The sequence below is a fragment of the Nannospalax galili genome, unplaced genomic scaffold, assembly GCF_000622305.1.
Source record: "Nannospalax galili isolate Female #2095 unplaced genomic scaffold, S.galili_v1.0 scaffold485, whole genome shotgun sequence".
NCBI classification, from domain to species: Eukaryota; Metazoa; Chordata; class Mammalia; order Rodentia; family Spalacidae; genus Nannospalax; species Nannospalax galili.
In genome coordinates this window covers 3,640,529-3,659,611 of record NW_008354534.1, presented here as the reverse complement: position 1 = coordinate 3,659,611, position 19,083 = coordinate 3,640,529, and the positions used below count along the sequence as shown (strand labels likewise).

General features: G+C 42.6%; 1 protein-coding gene across 17 annotated transcripts in view; it reads left to right on the top strand.

Annotated features, from left to right (window-relative positions):
- The window catches only part of Erc2 (ELKS/RAB6-interacting/CAST family member 2), a 1,070,830-nt gene that overhangs the window by 625,070 nt on the left and 426,677 nt on the right, over positions 1–19,083 (top strand). For all 17 annotated transcript variants that reach the window (XR_001872873.2, XR_003846883.1, XR_003846882.1 and 14 more), the window contains one exon: positions 9,923–10,058. Coding sequence is in view for 14 of the 17 variants with exons in the window: in XM_008851846.3 (XP_008850068.1) it covers positions 9,923–10,058 (136 nt within the window). In the remaining 3 variants the exon portion in view is untranslated. The remainder of the gene's footprint in view (positions 1–9,922; positions 10,059–19,083) is intronic.

The following is a 19,083-nucleotide window of genomic DNA, read 5'->3' as shown; positions in this document are numbered from 1 at the left end:
TGCTGGGCAGAGCAGTTTATACCCATGGCCTGGTGTGAAGGAGCCCATGTGTTCTAGGAATTGAAAGAACCCTGGCTTTGGGGTGATGGAGGCATGGTGTGGCAGGAGCCTGGCTGGTGAGCTTCATAGGTATCTGGCTTTGTTCTTTGGGAAAGGGGACTCCTTGGAGTATTGTGTGCTGACAAATGCATGATCTGGCTTGTTGCAAAACCCTTATTTTTGCTTCTGGGTATAGAACAGATTAAAGGTGGAGCAAGAGAACATACTACGTTCTTTGGATGGATAACACAGAAAAAGCAAGCAGCTGAGCTAGAAGTGTTCTTGCCAGCTAGCTTTCACAGAGCCGAGAGCTGCTGTATAGACCTCCAGGGGAGAATAGCATCATCAGTCCTATCCAGCTACAATTCCTGTGTGCTACACTGTCAACCAGTTAGGCAAGATATGTCCACTGGTGCACTAGTGGCACAGTTATAATGGAGGTAACCAACCATTTTGTGATTGGATTTGAAACCCACTCCATAGAAGGGAACTGTTACTGTAAATCTGGTCAAGAGCCCATGGCTAGGGAAGTCATAGGCCCTGGGGGGAAACCAACTGTTGTTTTGCTGCTCTGTGGACAATGGTTAATGCAGTCTTACAACTAGTCAAAATGCCAAGATTAAGTGATTAAATGATAGTGGAGTGCCTACCCCTACACGGATCATTGGTAGCCCCTCTTCAAGGCTCAGGGACCATCACAGAAGAGGGGTTCAAAGAGTGTAAGAGACAGAGGATAGGGAAGTACACTGCAAAAGACATCTAAACATGAAATGGCCATAGCATCAAGAACTCATGCAGCTCTGGTGGCCTGTACTAGAACTGCACAAGATTGGTCCTTCCTCATTTCATCATAGATGGGTGAGGGGCTCATAAGGCCCCACCTGTTCCAAGAAACTATTGTAATGGTGGTGAAAATGACTAAAATTCTTTATATAGTAACAGATGTGTGAAATTGTCAAAGAAGCAGTATAAGAATGCGTAGACTTGAGAGCAGGAATATTAGAGGTACCAGGGACTCAAGAAGGACATGATGGGTCTGGCAGGAGGTGATGGTGGTTTGAGCAGTGGAGCGGATGGAGAGAAAGGGCCTGACTATACCCCATTTTTCTGGCCCTTCTGCACAGCTGACTTGGAGCTGGGCATCTAGATATCAGGGAATATGTGGAGTCATAGCACACAGAGGCACAGACCTGCTGGGCCAACAGGCAAGGCAGGGGAATTCTGCTTTGGGAACTCTGAAGGTGAGGTGCTTCCCCCTGTGGGCTGAGAAGCCAGGGCATGTGGCCTGGTCTACCACAAAAGTTAGGTAAATGGATCATCTTTAGTACGTTTTTTGAGAAAAACACCCAACATTCCATGGTGGCCATGCTTAGTCTGTCTCACTGAATCACCATAGCCAGATGAGAGGCTAACCAGTAAGAAATCAGAGCCAGGATTGTCATTAATCTTGAGGCCCTACAGCTGTGTGTGTGGTCTGGGTCTGCTTGCTCATATGGCTGGAGCACTGAGTCCTAAAGAGGGTGAAGAACCCACCTGTCTTATCCCTGAATCTCCTACAGAGGCACAGCAATCCCACAGTGTGCCTAGAGGAAGGAACTAGGGGCATCAACTGTCACTCTGGTTCTTTCTGCCTTTCCATTCCAAGTCCTCCCTAACAGGTTCCCAGCACCTCCCTTTAGCTTCAGCCCCTAGTCACTGGGCCCCATTTACATTTGGGGTAGCATGCTACTACTTTTTGATGGAGGTTCTTTAGGGTCAGAATGAGGGAGAACACCTCCCTGTCCTTCAGAGCCTCACCCAGTGTGAGATGTCTGTAGGAAACCATGACCACCTCCTGCCATGTAGACTATCGAGAGTGTTCCTAGAGTCTTCATGGCTTGGGTGGGAAGGTCAAGAGTATGGGCTACCAGGCAAGTAGCCTATAGGGAGGTCAGAGTGGTCCAGCTGATGTTTACAGGCACTCACTCACTGAGTGCCAGGTACTATTTTAAGAGCCTTAGGTTTATGGAATCATTTAATTACCACCCCCCCTTTTCCTAAATGAAATGACATGGCCAAGGTCACAGACCTTGTAAGAGATGCTCTGTCATGAGACTGCTTCTAATCTGGCAAGAACATCCTTGGTCTTGGGCATCTTACCGTCTTCCTCCTTGACACCCTTGGTCTGGAATGATTCAACCATTGCCCAGAGCCGAGTGAGGAATTGCCTGGTGGGATCTTCTCTGACGAAGATTTGCTAGTGGAACCTGATGCTATTTGGTGGAAAGCACATTTTGCCTCCAGGCAGCTCCACTTCTCAAGCCTTCAAATCCGAGCTTCTCTCCCATTAATGTTTTCTTTGGCTCTATTATCCAGTCTGGGATGGGCTGCTGGCCTACTAAGTGGCAAGAGGTGTCTTTTTAAGATGTGGTGGCATCATGTGCTTTATCTGTAGGCTTTGCCTGTAGGTTTTGGTGTAACCCCAAGCACCACAGAGGAAGTGGAAGACAGGGTGGCACTCACCCCCAGGTACAGGAACATGTGCTGTGGGGAGAACAAGAGGGTGAAACGTGAGGACAGAAGCCAAGTCCAAAAGCTTGGGGGGATGGGCGTGGGCATCTATGGACAGGTTTCAACAAGGACTTAAACAGTGAACTGTCATCAAACTTGTCACCAAACAGTTCCTTTTGTGATGCTGCCAGGGGTAGAAAGGCCAAGAGATCTAGAGTTTGGTCTTCAGGCCTTGGCCTGGCTAATGACTGTTTGCCGGAGGACAGGGGAATTCAAGTAGCCACAGCAGGCCAACCCTTTCTCTTCCAGGAAGAAATGAACCCGTCTGCAACAGTTAGCACCTTTGAATTGCTGTAAGACTATCCTGAGCATATTTATGATAGCGCTTTCGAATTTATAGCTGTGCTGAAGTACTCACTGGTATTTACAAGCTCCAAAAAGTCGGATCATCTCAGTGGTTAAAAGTAAAAGCTTTTATTATCGGAAACTCTGCATGCACTTTGCGTTGTGGGCATTCATTGTGTGTGTGTGTGTGGCCAGCTACATGTGCAGTCACTTCAGGGTCTCTGTGTGCTCACCCATGCATGCCGTGACCCCCTGCAGTGCTCCCGTCAGGATAACCTGCCAGGAGTGTAACTCATTAGAAAGAAGGTACCAGTGAAGCTCGGTGTATAACAAAAAGCGCCCAGTGATGCATTCCACAGCCCATTGTGTCATGCACTTGGAATAACTTGGCAAGTGTGGGAAACAAGACACTAAATACATGTGTGCAGTATTTCACAAGATGTGATTGCATTCTTACTGCAAACTGAGAGTTAAACAGAGAGTGAACGTGTTGGGATCTGTTTTAAGCATTTTACCTGGACTAACTTATCAACCCATCACAATCACCTACGAGTTAGTTGCAATTACAGTTCCCATTTCATATTCAGGGAGGCGGAGGCACAGAGAAGTTAAATGCCTGCCTCTAGTTACACAGCTAGAAAGTGAAAAACTTTTGATGACAGCCTAGAAGTCTGGTCTTAAAGCTAATGTGCCTAACCACTGCATTGGACTTACACCTAAAATTCACATTCATGGGCCCTGGAAATAGGCTTGTGTAGGGATTGTGTCGTTTTTTATTTGTTCCTGGTTAAACACACATTCGATTATTTATCAAGAGAAATGAAAGCACATGCCCTCAAAAGTCTGGTATAAGAATGTTAATGAACATTTTATTCATAACAATAAAATAATTGAACGTCTTTACTATCCATTAATAATTAATGACTAATCAAAATAGTAATATTCCTCTAGCAGAATACTGTTCAGTAATAAGAAGGCAAGAACACACGCACGCACACAGATATGGATGTGGGCTCGGGAGATGGTTCACTTGTCATACAACTGTGGGACCATAGTTGCGGCACATACATAAATGCTGGGTGGGCATGGCAGCCCGCCTGTAATTCCAGCATTTGGGGGGCAGAGACAAAGGATCACCAGAGCAGGCTGGCCAGCTAGACTAACTGCTGTGGGCAAGCTGGGAGTCAGTTGGGGGCTCCTGCCTCAGTGAATTAGATGGAGGGCACTAGAGAATGACTTCCTGAGCCTCAGACTTCCACAGCACTCGTACTCCTATACACACACATTTCTCCCCGCGCACCAACATGAATAAGTACACACACACACACACGTATGATTACAAATTACAGAGACACATGCAAAAAAAAAAATGGATGAAAAGTGTGGATGGCTCTGAGAAGCCTAAGCTGAGTGAAAAATGTCAGACAGAAGAGATCACACACAGTGTGACCCGTGCTGCGCAGCTGAAAAACTGGCAAAATGAACTTACACTAGTCAAAGTTGGAACAGCGATCACTTCTCAGCTGGGGATGGCACCGACTGGGGAGAAGTTGTTCATCTGAGCCTTCAGTATCTACAGCACATTTTTTTCTGGGTATTTCTACTACTACTACTACTACTACAACCACACGCACACGCGTGCACTTTAAAAATTAAAGTTCTCTGTGTTCCCAATTGCATTCCCCAAAGTTTTAAAATTATTTTCTATTTTTAATTCAGTGTGTGTGAGGGGCAGTGTACAAGAGTACAGGTGTCTTTGGATGCCAGAGGTGTTGGCTCCCCTAGAGCTGGAGTTCCAGGGGGCTGCCTGCCTGTCATGATGATTGGGACTCGAACTCGGGTCCTCTGCAAGAGCAAAGGGTGTTCGTAACTGCTGACCTACTTCTCCAGCCCTCCTCAATTTTTTTTTCAGTAGCAGCAGTTTATAGATTGGTGTGAGACTTCCAGAAGTTTCAAGTTGTGTGTGTGTGTGTGTGTGTGTGTGTGTGTGTGTGTGTCCAAACAGGTTTGTGTTTGAGCAGAAGATCAATACTCTGTCATTCTGTTACTTGCTTTGCCAATTTGTTACATCTTGAAGGTTTTCCGTTCAGCCTTAATATTTTCAGCTGGCCTGAGTCCCTATTATAATTATGTTTAATTTCTTTAATCAGTTTCCTTCTAAAGCACAGATGCTAGTCTTTAAATTTTCATATCTATAGTTCTGATGAAAATGTTTTCCTGTGTTTACCATGTATATATACAAGTATTTTTGTAGACATTTTTCCTAGAAGAAGGGTTTTCTTGATAAAAAGATAGGTGCACTTTGGATATTGATGAATTAATCCTTAGATGTGCTTTTGTGATTAATCAGTTTCCTTCTAAAGCACAGATGCTAGTCTTTAAATTTTCATATCTATAGTTCTGATGAAAATGTTTTCCTGTGTTTACCATGTATATATACAAGTATTTTTGTAGACATTTTTCCTAGAAGAAGGGTTTTCTTGATAAAAAGATAGGTGCACTTTGGATATTGATGAATTAATCCTTAGATGTGCTTTTGTGAATTAAACCTCTCCTGGCCATATACAAGAAAGCTGGATTCTGCACCGTATCCAACAATGAATAGTGTCAACCTCTAAAAAATTTTAAGTGCAAATGGGTAAAATATGACATCTTCTTGTTTCTCTTAAGATTTAAAAAATATTTTGTTTATTATTTTTATTTCCTTTATGTGTATGAGTGTATTGCCTGCATGTATATAAGTGTACCCGTGTCATACACTTCCTGTGGAAATCAGAAGTGGTTTCAGATCCCCTGGAACTAGAGTTGCGGACAGTTGTTAGCCACCCTGTAGGTGCTGGAAATCGAACCTGGGTCCTCTGCAAGAGCAGCCAGTGCTCTTAACTGCTGTGTCATCTCTTCGGCCCTTCTTAAGATTAAAAAAAAAAGTTTATCATTTCTATTTTGTGTGTGTGAGTGTATTGTCTGTCTGTATGTAAGTGTACCTGTGTCATACAATGCTCACAGAGGTCAGAAGAAGGTGTCAGAGCCCCCAGAGCTGGAGTTATGGATAGTAGTTAGCAGCCGTGTGGGTGTTGGGATTTGAACCTGAGTCTTCTGCAAGAGCAGTTAGTGCTCTTAACCAATGAGCAATCTCTCCAACCCTCTACTAAGATTTTAAAAGAAGTTTTGGTGTTCTTCTTTATATGCAAATGCACACATCATGTGCCCTGGGACAAACATGTACCTGTCCTGTCCAGCACTCTCCAGCTGTATAATTCTGGAAGTCTTGGAGCCTGACATGTTTTCACCAGTAACTTAGAGAACACTTTCTAATTTTACTTTGACAGAATATTCCAGTGAACAGAATGAGATTCTGTTTTCTCTGACATTCTTTCTGAATACAGAAGCTATTGCTCATCTTCATTCCTGTTGAATATGTTTAATCCAAATTCCTTAGCAATGACTGAATTTTAAAAACTAACATGACTTGGCATTATGAGGCTGGTCAATCTAAGTGATGATGAAAACTGACCTGTCATTATCTTTTCACTACCTTTCCTCCCCATATTTATTTTTATTTATTAAAAATAAATCTTTAATCTATTTTTAAATATTTATTATTTTTGTTTTTGCATTTTTATGTACAGGTATCAATGTACAGACATAGAGGCCAGTAGAGGGTAGAGTCTAGCACCTATTCCTTTGAGGTGGGGTCTCTCCCATCAACCTGGAGCTTGCATTTTCCTGGCTAGCCTGGGAGCCACTGACCTGCTCCCCACAAATCCCATCCCATTCCTTGCATTGTTTCTCCCTCTGGAGCGAAAGTCTTCTCCTTTTCAGTTGTCATGGATGTAGTAGAAGATAGTTCAATGGCAAGAAATGTATTTGAGAGCCACTGTGCTTCTGCAGGGAGGGTATGTACTGGTTTGTAGCTGCCAACAGTCACGTGAACACCTGATCATTCTTATCAGAGCTCCACACCTATCTGATTGGTCAAAATCCTAAACAGTGGCATTTGAAATCCAGCTTCCCCCGCTCCCCTCCTCAGTTGCTCCATCTTAAATACAGCTAGGCTTGAGGGAATGGCTGGAAAATGGTGGCGAGGTTTGTCCACCACAGCCACAGAACTGCAGTTTCTCATTTTTCATAGCGACTCATTCCAATGTAGAAAAGCTTTGAAAGACACATGGACCTGAGAGCTGGCGTTATTTATTTATTTATTTATTTATTTATTTATTTATGTATCCCCCAAAGATTCGTGCAGTGAATAAAGACTTGGTGACCAGCTGATACAGTGTTGGGAAGTGATTACATCATGAGGGTCTGACTCCACTGAAACATGAATCTGTTGATGGAGTCATAATTTGATGGCATTATTGGAAGGTGATAAACACTAGGAGATGGGTTGGTGAGAAGTGGGTCCCTGGAGGTGTGTCTTTGAAGGACATGTCCTGTCACTGGCCTCTCTGTTCTCTCTGTGCTGCACAGGTACCAGGAGGTGAGCGAGTGGCTTTTCTTCATCACACCCTTCTACCATGATAAAAGCAATGGAACCATTCAGCTGTGGACTGAAATCTCTAAAACTGTCAGTCAAAAGTTAATATATCTTGAAGTACATTCCTTAGGTCTTTTGTCACAGACCTGAAAACGAAGAGAGTACAATAAAGTTCACTATATCTGAGTCATGGTCTGTGATAAAAATTCAGTTACAGGTGACTAATTTATATCTAAGATTTTTTGTGTGATATTTTATAGACTTTTACAGTTATAAAGTATTTATTTATTTATTTATTTATTTATTATTTATTTATTTATTTATTTACTTATTTATTCAGACAAAAACATTGTAGTATCCATGAAAATGAGGCCTGTGTATTTGTATTGCTCCAAGAGTGTTGTATGAGTTCTTTATGCAATATTTGCCATTGTATTCTATTTTATCTGCCAGTGTACTTGGGTGGGGATCATTTAGCAATAGGTTCCATTTAATAGTATGCATTCCTATAAAGTGTGGTTCTGTTTGATAATGTCCTCTAACTAAACAGTTTCAGGCTGGGAAGATGACTCAATAAAGTACTTGCCACACAAGCATGAAGAACTGAGTTCAGATCCCCAGCACCCACATTAAAAAAAAAAGTATAGGTAGAGACTGGGTTGGAGAGAGGGCTCAGTGGTTAAGAGCATTGGCTGCTCTTGCAGAGGATCTGGGTTTGGTACCCAGCACCCACATGATAGCTAAAAACTATGCCTAGCTCCAGTTCCAGGGTATCCAGTGCTCTCTTCTGACAGCCACACATTACAAGGCACTTGTGTACTTACATGCATACAGGCAATACACTCATACACCTAAAAAAGTGCATGTAGTGCACCTGCGAACTCCTCACAGGGGAGACAGAGGTAGGAGGAACCCTGGGGCTTGCTGACCAGCATGTCTAGCCAAATCAGTAAGTTCCAGGTTCAGAGAGATGGTGAGTCATTGAGGAGACATCCAGCAGCATCCTTTGGCCAAATGGACAAAAATTATGGAGTCTAAATAACAACTAAGGAGATGACTCTACAATTTGCCTACATCCTCCTAAGCCTACCAAGCATATTTAAGTCACTACTTCAGATGGTCCTGTTTATAAAGTGCCCAGGTATTTAGGACTTTTTTCAAGCAGGAGTCCTAATGAAAGACTGTTCAGCTGAACAAGCCATTGTCTTGAATGTCATGCTCCTGTAGTGGAGACAGTCGAGGAGCCCATCATTTGGTGAGAGCTGGCAGGAAGAATTGCTCATGGAGAGCCGCTTTCATCGGCTTCTGGACTATTTCAGTTTGACATGTTGGCTGTTTATCATCCAGTTTTCCCCTTGTTTATATTCCATGGTATGTTTGTCTTGGGAGCTAGAGCTCTGTCCCGGTGGCCAATGTAGCCCTGCTGAGGATGGAATGAACGGATTAGAATGGACACCAAGTGATTCGCTCGTCAGCCTCCTCTTCGAGTCCCTGATCCCCAGCCTTTGGTGTTGCCCTTCTGCCTCCTCATGTGTTTGATTAGATTTATAACAGCTGCTGTGGACATGGCTTCCTAAATCTGTGCAATGTTTTGCTAAACATAGCTGTTGGAACCTCCACATTACGCGTGTAACTCCCATTTTTTAATTTTAACTCACCCTTCATCCATTGTCTTTTACCAACTTGACCACTTTATGGTGCTAGTTTGGCATTCTCCAGCCTTATTAAGAACATTACTCCAAGTACCAGGGCTTTATGCAGCACTGTATTATTTAGCCAACCTGTCACTCTGCTTGAGCTATGTCTTAACAATGTATTTGATTGGAGATTCCAAGTTGTTATTTTAAAAGTCACAGTAATGGATTATGATCTCAGAAAAAGAACATGATCCAAAAGAACAATAATAATTAGAACAGCAGCTACTTAGAAGAAAATAAATGTCCCATCAGGGAGCACTGGGTGCTGTGTGCTACCCACTTGCCTTTGCAATCCCTGCTCTTTCCCCAGGCTGCCCTCCCATCCTGGAAGCCTCCCTGTGGCTCTCTGTTTTCCTCAAGTCCAGCTTCTTTCCTTTGCGGGGATTACATACATCTCCCTACCTGAGTGCTCCTCCACTGGGGAGCCCCTACCAGGGGTGCTCTCCTTGGTTTACTCCCCTGAGTCTTATCTCCTTAGGAAGGCCCTGCCTGGCAATAGTGCCTAAATGCATCTCTTCCCATCCACCACCTGTCCACATGTGTATGTTATTGTCTCTCATAGCATGCTTTTTACTAGTTTACTTTTTTCAACTTTAGGAAAATGGAATTGTGTCTCCTTGGTACTTGGTCTTCCCACTGAACTCAATGCTCCATGGGAGTGAAGACTACACGTTTCATTCACCTTTGATGCAACCAGGGCCATCCTGGCACCTGGCATTTGTGGGTGCTCAGTGTATCTCATGTTTAAATAGATGGAATATTCTGAGATGTCAGTGTTTTCTCAAGCCCGTGCCAGGATACTCTATATGATAGAATCTTGAATCTGTTGTGACTACTGTGGTTAAATGTGACCAACTGTGCTGGTTTTTCTCAGGCATATGAAGGATCAGAATAAGAAGGTGGCCAACCTCAAGCACAATCAACAGCTGGAAAAGAAGAAGAATGCCCAGTTATTAGAAGAAGTCCGCAGGCGAGAGGATAGCATGGCCGACAACTCACAGCATCTGCAGGTGAGCCCAGGTTTATCTTCTTAATCCCTAAATGGTTGTAGACAGCCTCTCTCTGACATTCAGCCAGTGCTGCCAGGAGTATACGCACAGGGATGGGGGCTTGGCTTTGCCCTGAGCACAGCACTCACAGAATTTTCTCAGGGAACTCAATAAGCCTTTCTCAGCAGAAAGGGTCATTTTTGAAATGATGGTCAAGAAGTGCTGAGGACAGAAGATTCTAGAAATGCTACGCAGACGCTCTTTTTTCCTATTATCACTGTAAAAGGTAAGGACTGCAATTACTTTATTGGCAAGAACCATCCATTTCAAATAGCATTTAAGTTGTTTGGGGGTTGGTGGAAGGGAATGCATGTCATTATCGCAGAAGGCATTTGGATGCGTTCTTCTGGTCTTAGTTTACATAGCCAGGCTCAAAATAGATCATTCTTCTGTCTTCTCCATGAACACAGTGGATATAGTTATCTCTCGGTGACATCCCCAGCTCACAACGCAACTGACCAAAACACCAATTTCTCCTCATTAACCACCCCTGCTTTGGAAAGGAGCGTCTTCCATATGCTCAATAAAACATTCACTCTGAAACGGGGCGTTTGCTTTGAAGTTCCTTTATTTATTCCAGTGTCTTTAAACAGAGTGATTTGAGTTCAACTTGGCTGGAGTTCACGCTAAATTTTGCATTAGTTAGTGTCTTTCTCTAGTTATATATTAGGTTTCCTCCTTGGAGATAGAAGTAGTTAGATAATTTCAGTGTGTGCTCATAGTTGATCTTTTTAATTGACCAAAAGAGAAATGAGTCATTATTCCAAAGAAGAAATCCAAGGAAAATCTGCTGTATATCACATCATAGATGGATATTTCTAAGTTAACATTAGCTTCTTTTTCCTCCGTTTCCCAGGCATGCCTAGTGGTGCCAGTAAAGCACCCTTTGCATAGATGCTTGTTCTGACTGTTCTCTGAACAGCATGGCCAGGACCAGGTCTCCTCTCTCCTCCTGGCCTGCTTTAGTTCAGATGGCTGCTGTGTTGTGCCCACTGCTTCCTCAGATCAGATCCGAGGTTTGATCTTAGTTTCTCTGTCTGTTATAGATATTAGATTGGAGCCTAAAGACTGAGATAGCAACTAAAATTTTCAGAATACCTAAGTGTTCTTTTATTTTTAAATATGGCATATGTTTTCATTTATCCCTCACAAGGATGTTGGTGATTTTACACTTGTGAAACTGGAAGTCTTAGAAAGGTTGTAAAGTGATATTCCAGTAAAGGGTAGAGGTAGACCTGACTCTTGAGTCCTCCTGCCTCCTATAAGCTACTGCAGGGAGACACTATCAGGACAGGCAGCTTTTCTCGAATGGTTCCTTAGGCCGGGTTATGATACTGAGTGTATAGTAGCTTTTATCCCGTTTAAATGGCATGCTCCGTGAGCTGTAGCACTCCTAAGTGTGAATGATAGAATAACTCTATCTGTACTAAGACAAAAAGGTGTTTGTTGGTTGAATGAGCTGCAAAGGACCAATGCAAACTCAGACAAAAACCTAGCATAGAACTGGGGCAATGGACAACAGACCCCCATCGTAGCTGAAGAAATACTGGCAACTGATAATTGCTAGGTGAGGAAGAGCTGATCTTCCTAAAGTGAGGGACTCCAGATGGGCTGACTAGACCTCAGCAGATGAACTCTCACTGAGGAACGTCTGGGGACACTAACTTGACACAATAGGCCTTAACACGAATGACAGAATGTAGGAATTCCGGTGGGGGGTGGAGGGTTATGGGAGGGTGCCAGCGGGGTCAGGGGTATAAAGATGATTAAGATTGAGATGTTCTGTATGAAACACACAAAAATTCAATTAAGAACTTTTTGAAAAAATAAATTAGCTGCAAAGGCCAGGTGTGCATTGCAGCCCAACTGGATTCAGGTATTCCAACAGCAATGCCAGACCTCTGCTCCCACCCTCCTGCGGGACGCCTCACTGTCACTGTCACTGCCACCTCCGTCCTCCTTGTTCTCACCTTCTGTTCTCCTGCTTTATCCTTTTGCTTGACTCTCAGGAAGCCTCTGCACAGGTGATGGCCAGAAGCTATTTGGTGTATGAGGAGACCATGAGAGTGAAAACTGTGTGTCCTGCGTTTCCTAGCTAGACAATTGCAGATCCAAGACTTAGCTTAGCCTGACTCCCTTTTTCATTTTATTTAATTTACTCATTTTATTTTATGTGTGTAAGTGCACTTGTGTCATGCAATGCCCATAGAGGTCAGAAGAGGGTGTCGGATCCCTTGGAACCAGAGTTACAGATGCTTGTTAGCTGTCATGTAGGTGCTGAGAACCGAACTCAGGTTCTTTGCAAGAGTAGCCAGTGCTCTTAACTACTGAGCTGTTTCTCCAGCCCCAAGCCTGACTCTCTTGAGATGAGTGTTCTGGAGAACTGGGAAGTCAGCGAACCATGAAATGGCAGAGTTGTCATGGATCAGGTGGGTTTTGAGCTCAGTGCACTTGATCTTGGGAAAGCAAACAACGGGGACAGCCCTCCAGGCTCAAGGACCACCAAAAGGTAAGGGACTGGAAGAGCAAGGCCTGGGTAGAGCACAGACCGTAGAGCAAACCCCTTGTGCTTGTGGGGGGCAGTTTTCAGTGAGGGGGTTTTGTTGTTTTCTTTCCTTCCCTGACTCTGGGTTTCATTCCAAGCTTCAAATTATAGACACTGAGTATTCTTGGAAGGGTTACTTTAATCTCCGTAAAGCTCAGTTTCCTCATCTGAAAAGTTGGAATGATATTTACCTTTACTTTAGAGTTGTTGTTAGTGAAAAGTCAGTGCTTACAAAGAATTTAGAATTGTTTGGCACACAGGCCCTGCTCAAAATAACTGCTAATAATTGTGTTAAAATGATAAGGCGAAAGAATCAGTTAAGAGTTGTCTAGCATCGGTGAGATGGCTTATCACATAAGAGCACTTGCTGCCCACACTGATATTCTGAATTCCAGCCCTGTAATCCATATAAAGGAAGGAGAAAACCGACTCCTATAAATTATCCTCTGACCTCCACATGTGTGTCATGTACACATCCCCCCCACACACTAAATTAGAATAAAATAGAATTTTATGATACATGTAGGATATTTACATAGTTATGCTCTGATAAGCACTGAATGACAAAGTTTTTGTCTTTTTTCTATACAGCAATTTCTTCTTTGCTAAGGACACATCTACTTATGGAAATTAATGTCTTGTTTTGGCCCATGAACTTTTGTATAGCAATATTTTCTTAAGGGGCCTTGATAACTACCTCATAGACCAATTCATAAAAGACAGCATGGTCTGGAATTGCTTAGTTGCATTCCTGACCACCCCAAATAAAGGATAACATTTGAAATGCAATAAAAAGTAGTCACGATTAATTGTGATGGAAATGTCTCTGGTTAAGGTTAATAGGGAGTGAATCTCCCACTTGCCTGGATTGCCCAGCAGATGTGCTCAGATGTAGTAATTGCTGCCTTCTGAGAACAGAATTTTCTAAGACTCCTGATTTTTAGTATTTGCTGTTTTAAGTATTTTATATTTATATGTTAAACATATAGTTATATGTTAAGTCCTTTAAGTATCAACCAGGATTTGTTTCGATTGGTTGGTTGGGGAGTAACTGAAGGTTTGTTACCTATTAAGTTTGATTTATTCTACCCTAGTATTTTGTGATGATTGGATACCTTGATTTCATAATTTCATCCAACCAAATGGTTGGTATCCAGAAACTATCAAGGAACACATTGCTTGTAACAGTAACAGCCTCTGGATCAGGCTTTACAAGAACTCAAGGAGTAGGGGCACATGTCTGTAACCCCGGCATCCAGGAGGCTGAGACAGGAGGATCACAAGTTCCCTAGCATGGTCTACATAGTGACACTCTGTTAGAAGGAGGAAAGGAGGGAGGGAGAGAGTGGGGAGAGGAAGGGAAGGATGAGGTCAGAGAAGGAGAGTGCTGAGCTTGAAATAAATCCGTGACAAGTTGAAAGAGTTACCATGTTACTATTGTTTAAAGAACACTGGCAGTAGAGAAACCTGGGGCCTCTAGGTTAGACCTGGGTCCTCTAGGACCTGGGTATGTAGTTTGATACAAAATACTTCACAAGTGATCTTTTTATTTCTTGTTGTAATTTTATGGCAAACTCAAATGCTTTCAGGGTCTAGACTATTAACACAATCAAGAAACAAGTTTGTATGTCAAGAAGAAATGACAATATTAGTTCCTTCAGCGTGTCTTTTATTTGTTGTTTTTGGCAGATACTATTTGTATCAGGTAGTAATTTCTATGAGTGCCTTGTAACAATAACTCAGGGATTCAGGACTTCAAAGCACTCAGTTTATTCTCCTATATTTGCTTGTTGACTGTGAGGCTGTGCTGCTCCAGGGTAGGCTGGGCCAGACTCCTCTGCTGCTCAGTGAACATCTGTAGGGGAAGCTCTGTTCCACATGGACTCATTTGAAGCTCGGGATGAAGGGGCATCCATGACCAGGAAAACTCTTCTTGTGACAGCAGCAGAGGCAGAAGAGTTAAACAAACGTACAAGTGGCATAGGCCTGGTCTTGAACTAGCTGTTGTGTTCCACTCCATTTCATTGGCCAGAGCAAGGTACATGACTGAGTCAGGGACTGGAGAATTCATTTTACCAAGGTGGAGAACGTGGTGAAGGGACAGATACTAGGAAGCATGGAGAGCTGAGGCCTGTCCTTCAGCATGTTAAGAGATAAATTATAGAGAAAGATTTCTAAATTATAAGAAAAAAACATCAGAATAATGATAATGCTCAGCTACAGATGGCCTTAGTGTTTTCATATAATTAAGAGTGATGGGCACTGAAGGACATTCAAGAGCCCATGCCTCTTTAAGGAGCGGGGGTCACTAAGCTCTGGTGAACATGGCTGTGAAGTGGGCCTAGGGTTGTGGGACCTTCTGATGGTCCAAGGTGAGTCATGTAGTGTCCGTTTTTATATGAAATCTGGGGATTTGAGAAAGTTAGTTCATGTTTTTAGAAACCCTGTAGAGCCAATGAAGCACGTCTGTATGTGAATTGGCCTGTGGTCTGTTTCCCACCCTGGTATTCCATCCCATCAGGGTCTCAAGGCATTAAACCCCACCACCAAGAATGTACCCTACCTTGTTGAACTTGATCATTGAAGAGGGGTGGTAGTTTAATATTCATCTGGGGTCTTCTTTTTATCTGCAAATGCCTTGCATTATTATTTCTCAAAGGTGGTCACTCACAGTCTGTAGGAAGAATGTTTGTAATTTAACTTTACGTAAAATATGTGCTCCTTGGCAGGTGGCAAGAAGGAAAGAATAAAAAGCTACGGAGTAGAAAAGCCAGTGCTCAAATCCTGGTCCTTCTCAGTTTAGCACATGGCCTGGAGTGAAATGGGGAAATCAGTAATCTACGCCCTTTCTATCTGTAAAAGGAGGTCGTGAATCTCACCACCCTAGGTCCATGCCATAAGGCGAGGTTTATGAAAGAGCCCAGTGCTGTTCTCCCAATCCAGGGCTCAGCAGCTAGAGCTGCTTTCCAGAAGGACTACTAATGAGCTTTAACCACAAGAGACAGTGGCCTGGGGAGCACTACCCAACAGACCCTTTGTGACTCTTTTACCCTGAGTACAGACAGAATACACTCTAGTCCGTGAAAAGTTTCCAATAGAGCACTGAAAACATTTGGCACAATAGGGAAGAAAAATTAAAACATTTTTCAAGTTAATGTTCAACATCATATGAAAGGCGGGTGTGAATCACTACGATTTTCTTGTATAATTCTGGAGAACTATCCCTCAGGACACAGATATGGAAGCATGATATTTATGTCGGGTCTTGGGGCTTTGGGCTTCCGTGTGTCCCTTCGGAGCCCATAAAGAGATTTTTCAACAAGGCATCTTTCTGGAGATTCACACTACATTGTCCTCACCAGAATGGGATGCGTTTTTTCCTCCTACCTCCCATTTCGTTCTGAGAAAACATGCCAATTTGAATTCCCAGTGGACATCTTTGTAGCTTTTGGCTGCATTTTCCCCTGTGCAGCTTATCGAGTTAATGAACGAACATTCTAAGAAACTCACAAGCCAATATTTTATGCTCCTTTTCTGTTGTATGTCTGCAGAATTCTCTTCAATTTATTGCCTGAAAACTAAAGTCTGTTCTTGTGTGCTTCCGTTTCCAAATTATAGGTTCCCAGGGAACTGTAAAGTTTCTTCTCTACCAGTGATTAAACTCCAGTGTGATCCATTTAAAAAGCAAGTGAATATTTCCATTTATTCTTGTTCTAGTAGAGTTCTAAAAACTAAAACATGGAAAGAAAAAATAGATTAAAAATAGAAATAGTTTTAGAACTATTTAGAATTTGGAATGGCTAGAATACTTTTAATTTGTGTAATCTCATATATCCGTAATTTCTTCTTTTCCCCCTGAAGGTATTTTCTTAACTTTGCTCTTCCAGTTAGAGTTGGAACTGGCTAACAGAGGAAGAGTGACAAGCAAAACCTCTCCCACCCCAAATGCATAACTTTTAGTGAAACATACAGCTCATTATGAAGTTCCCAAGGTTGACTAAGTTGCTTCTTTGCAGAGTGTGGTATGTATATCTTAAGCAACAGTTTTAAACCTTATATCTTTATGTCCATCTCTTCAAGTCACTGAGTTAAATTAATTTTTCTTTCAGTTCCCTGAGCTTAAAATTGTTACTCTTAACTGTGATCTATGTTCCTGTGTTATGGTACACTTACCTAAGTACTACCATTAGAAGAAACCTGACCAGCCAGAGTTCAGAGATTCATCATGGTCAAAATGCATTTTTTGAGTTCCTAGTTTTTCATGGCTGTTTGGTAGGCTTGGTACAGGGTGATTTAGGCAGGTTCTGTTTCAGTCATGTTTTTCAACATATGGAAAGATGAGAAAGGTCATTCTAACCCAGCTTGAAAAGAATCTACATCTGTTCCAATTTTCATTAGGATTTAACATCACTGTTTAACCTGCTCGAAGTATTTTATTTGTTTGTGCTGCACTTTTCTATTGATGCATAGAACTTGGGGGCTTCTCTTAAGTGGTGCTAAGTCTCATCACATCACTGCACTGTGATCTGAGCTGTCCCATGTTTCCAGTCTGTTCATGGTTTTGGATGAGAAGTACTTGAAATCTGCAGACGGCAGCTGTTGGGTGGGACCAAGAAGTGGTCCTTTCTTCCTCTGGGGATTTATTTTGACATTTGTTTTCTTTCATACTATAATACCCCATGAGCCAAAAATGACTTTTGTTGCAGCAGGCCCCTCTAGGCAATCTTGGAAAATACTGGACAATCAGTTTCTGGTAGCCTCAATTCAAAATCCTTGTCTTTGATATAGTACCTTCTAAACTGTTGGGGGTGCCAGAGAAGATGGCTTGTACAGTGTATTTGGAACTATTCAGTTCTTAGCCAAATGAGATCTTGTAAATAAAACTATTGTATGTGGACTTTATATTTTCCTTCTTTCCTCCAGTAAAGTATGACCTGTTTTTCCAAATGTGGAGTAACTTGCATATTTCTTCTGAGAAATGTCTTCTGCTTTTTCCTGTGGATTTGTGGCCTAATCCTCCACTTCATACAGCCCCTCTGTACAAACACTGTATATATCCATAGAAAAGAGAGGTTTACCCTTAATCAAGTGTCGCCTAATCTACCTACTAAATTACCCCCCAGAGCAGAGGGTGGCTTGTGGCTCTTTTCTGCAGGGTTTTCATGTTTCATTCCATGACGGGTCTTTGGCAGACCCTGGCATAGTGAGTGTTTATTTGCCAAAAGCTGAAGATCATGCAGGATGAAATTCAACATATTTGTCAAATGAAATCATCATTATTCTGAGGGTAGAGTCTGGATGACAAGACTTGGTCAGGGAGGTCGGTAAGCAGACTTTGCTAGAATGATTTGGTAATGTCTTGTTTATTCTCAGTGATGCTGCCAAGGAGGATGGAGTTATCTTTTAGGTGTTATTCCATTTTGTGCCTTTTGGTCCTTGAAATATGGAGGTCCAAGGCAATGAATGTCAGTCATACCCTGTTGGAGCTTCACACAGTGATTGTTGGAAGCTGGTCGAAAACCTTTCCTAGCGCTGGGTGTGCTCGGCTCTGGGGAGCAGGGTGACCTGGCTCTGCAGAGGTTGTTGTGCTTCTCTTTACCCCAAACCTTGACCTGTACAATTTACTATAAATTCTAAGCCCTGGTTTTTGGGCTATAATCAGCAAACCTCATTTTTCTTTTTAGTGTTTGTTAAATTCCCTGCTGATACGCCACATAGCTGGTGATAGAGTAATGACAGACCTCGACCAAACTCATGTGCCTTCCAGAAGGTCTTCACACTTGATCTTTACATGTGTTCTCGCATTAACATTGAGGATTAGTGGGCAAGTTTGACTGTCTTCATTTTATAGCCCCGGAAGCTGAGCCTCAGGTGCTCTGGCTTGTGTGACCGTCATGAATCTCATTGGAGGCAAAATTTTGAGGAGATGCCGGAGCTTTAGTGTTTTCATGAAAGTCAGTGTGAGACTCTGGACATTGAAGATAGTTTTTCCTCAGGCAAAAGATTCTGAACCAAAAGTTGTGCCTGAAAGGCTGGTGTAAAATGGCATGTTAAAAGATGTGTGTTTAAGAGCATCTGTATGCATTTGTGTTCTGGGTTGGCCCATATGCTCCTGCAGTAAATACAATGGAGGTATTACCAGTGAACCCACACTTTAAAAGAAAGGGGATAAAAGAAGGAAAAATTGGGGTGACAGATCTTGCCATTTTCTCCAGCATAGAATTTATATATAACTTAAGGGCAGGTGGTTGATGCCATCCCTCAGGGGCAGTTGTGTTCACCATGCAAAAATAAATAAATAAAAGCCAGTCCAGTTAAACCTGCTCTCCCTGGCAAGGGTAATTATGGCAGCTTTGCCCTGAGATGTCCCCTGCTGCTAAAGGTTAGGCAGGGGAATTGCCTGCAAATCACAGTGTGTCACCCTGATAGCACACCCACTTC